We start from the raw sequence: 1,961 nt of genomic DNA on the forward strand, positions 1-1,961 counted from the left end.
AATTCTCCACTGTGATGAAAATATACTGTTAAACACATCACCTTATGATTCTAGGGACACGTCACTTATAACAGAGTTCAGTGATCGCGCCCTACAATTTATGACACTTATAGTACTCTTAAAAAGTTCATTAAACTCACTATATGAAGCATATTTTCTATACAAGGATTAGGACATATATTTTGTGTTTTCACTAAAAAGAAATACTGAAACAGAAAAGGATATTCTTGTTTCATATTTAAAAATGGTTACAGAAAGAGGTAAATTATCCAAATACTATTTATCAACAATGTCATAGCATCTGTGACTTCGGCAAAGACTGATGCAGGGCAGGCCGGTGTTAAAACAAGAGCACCTCTTAGTTAAACTGTTGCTCGTACAATGAAAACCTTGGTAGCCTTGGCCACCACATACACATCCTGTTCGCACTAGTTCACGAATGCTTAGTTATTCTGACGGAATATTTTGTGCCACAGGTGCTTCGTAGTGAACAAATTCAAGCTGGTTCCTGACAAGTTTGCATTTATAAATCTCTTTCTGTGCCAATAATTATATCTTTTGTCTTTAACCACTAATACAACACTACCAAGCTTGGAGGATCCTCTTTATTTCCGTCAAATTTAGAAGCACACACTGACACATTGTCCACAACACCAACTGCCCGCTGTGAGCTGGTGCTCTTACTAACATTTGTGTTGCTTGCTGTTGAAGACCAAACTTTCCTCTCTTCCTTCCACATATTGCTGGGTGCATATGAGCATCTGCAACTGGATGCGCTTCACTTTCAGGTTCACAGAAACTATATTATCTTTAGCTGGGAATTGCATAGCTTAATAATTATTAGCTGTGCTTGGACAACTGGATCACAATCAGTTGGACTTTGGGCAACTGGGTCATCTCCAGCTGGACTTTAGGAAACTGGATCATCATCAACTGTCTTTTCAGCAACTGGACCCTCGCCAGAAGGACTTTGGCCATCTTGTCATCCTCATCTGGCCATTGGGCAACTGGGTCATCCTCAGCTTTGCTTTGGGGAGCTGGATCATCATCAGTTGAGCTTTGAGCGACTAGATCATCGTTGTATAGGCTTTGGCTAACTGGGCCATCACCAGCAGGACTTGAGGTAACTGTGTCATTTTCAGCTGGCCTTAGGGCAACTGGATCATCATCAGCTGTGCTTTTGGCAAAAGGATTATCATCAATTGGGTTTTGAGCAACTAGATCATTGTAAGCTGGCTTTCGGCAACTGGGTCATCATCAGCTTGTCGTAAGGCAGCTGGGTCATTGGAAGCAGGGTTTTCGGTAACGGGGTCATCTTCAGGTGGGCTTTGGGGAACTGGATCATCATCAATTGTGCTATGGGCAACTGGGTCATCATCAGCTGGGCTTTGGGCAAATTAGGCATCATCAGCTGGGCTTTGGGTAACTGTGTCAACCAAGGCTGATCTTTGGGCCAATACTTCATCATCACTCTGGCTTTAAGCAACATGGTCATCATCAACTGGGCTTTGGGTAACTGCGTCATCATAAGCTGGGCGTTTGGCAACTGAGTCATCGTCATGTGGGCTTTTGGTAGCTGGGTAATCTTTAGGTGGGCTTTGGTAATTGGGTAATAATCTGCTGAGCTTTGGGTAACTGTCATCATCAGGTGAAATTTAAGTAAGTGGGTTATTGTCAGGTGGGCTTTGGGTAGCTGAGTTATCATCAGCTTGGCTTTGGGTAACTGGGTCTTCCTCAGCTGGGGTTTGGGTGACTGAATTGTGCGGACAATACGCGGAAAGTTAATTAGCCGATGGACAGTTTCCAACAGACAATTGTCAGACAGGACCATTCACAGATAGGACAATTCACAGATAGGACAATTGGACGACCCTTATCAAAAATTAAAATAAATAAAAGGCATATGAGAAATTCTGATGAATATATATATATATTGAATTATGGTAACAGTTTACTAAAAA

At 42.0% G+C, this 1,961-nt stretch overlaps 1 protein-coding gene across 1 annotated transcript; it reads right to left on the reverse strand.

The window, feature by feature from the left end:
• Nucleotides 1-840: 840 nt before the first annotated feature.
• LOC137614954 (uncharacterized) lies at nucleotides 841-1,555 on the reverse strand. Its single transcript, XM_068344602.1, has 2 exons — nucleotides 1,308-1,555; nucleotides 841-1,177 (listed from the first exon to the last, which is right to left on the reverse strand). The coding sequence occupies exons 1-2, from the start codon at nucleotides 1,553-1,555 to the stop codon at nucleotides 841-843; spliced, it is 585 nt and encodes a 194-aa protein (XP_068200703.1).
• Nucleotides 1,556-1,961: the final 406 nt, after the last annotated feature.

The sequence above is a fragment of the Palaemon carinicauda genome, chromosome 21 (genome assembly GCF_036898095.1).
Source record: "Palaemon carinicauda isolate YSFRI2023 chromosome 21, ASM3689809v2, whole genome shotgun sequence".
NCBI lineage: Eukaryota > Metazoa > Arthropoda > Malacostraca > Decapoda > Palaemonidae > Palaemon > Palaemon carinicauda.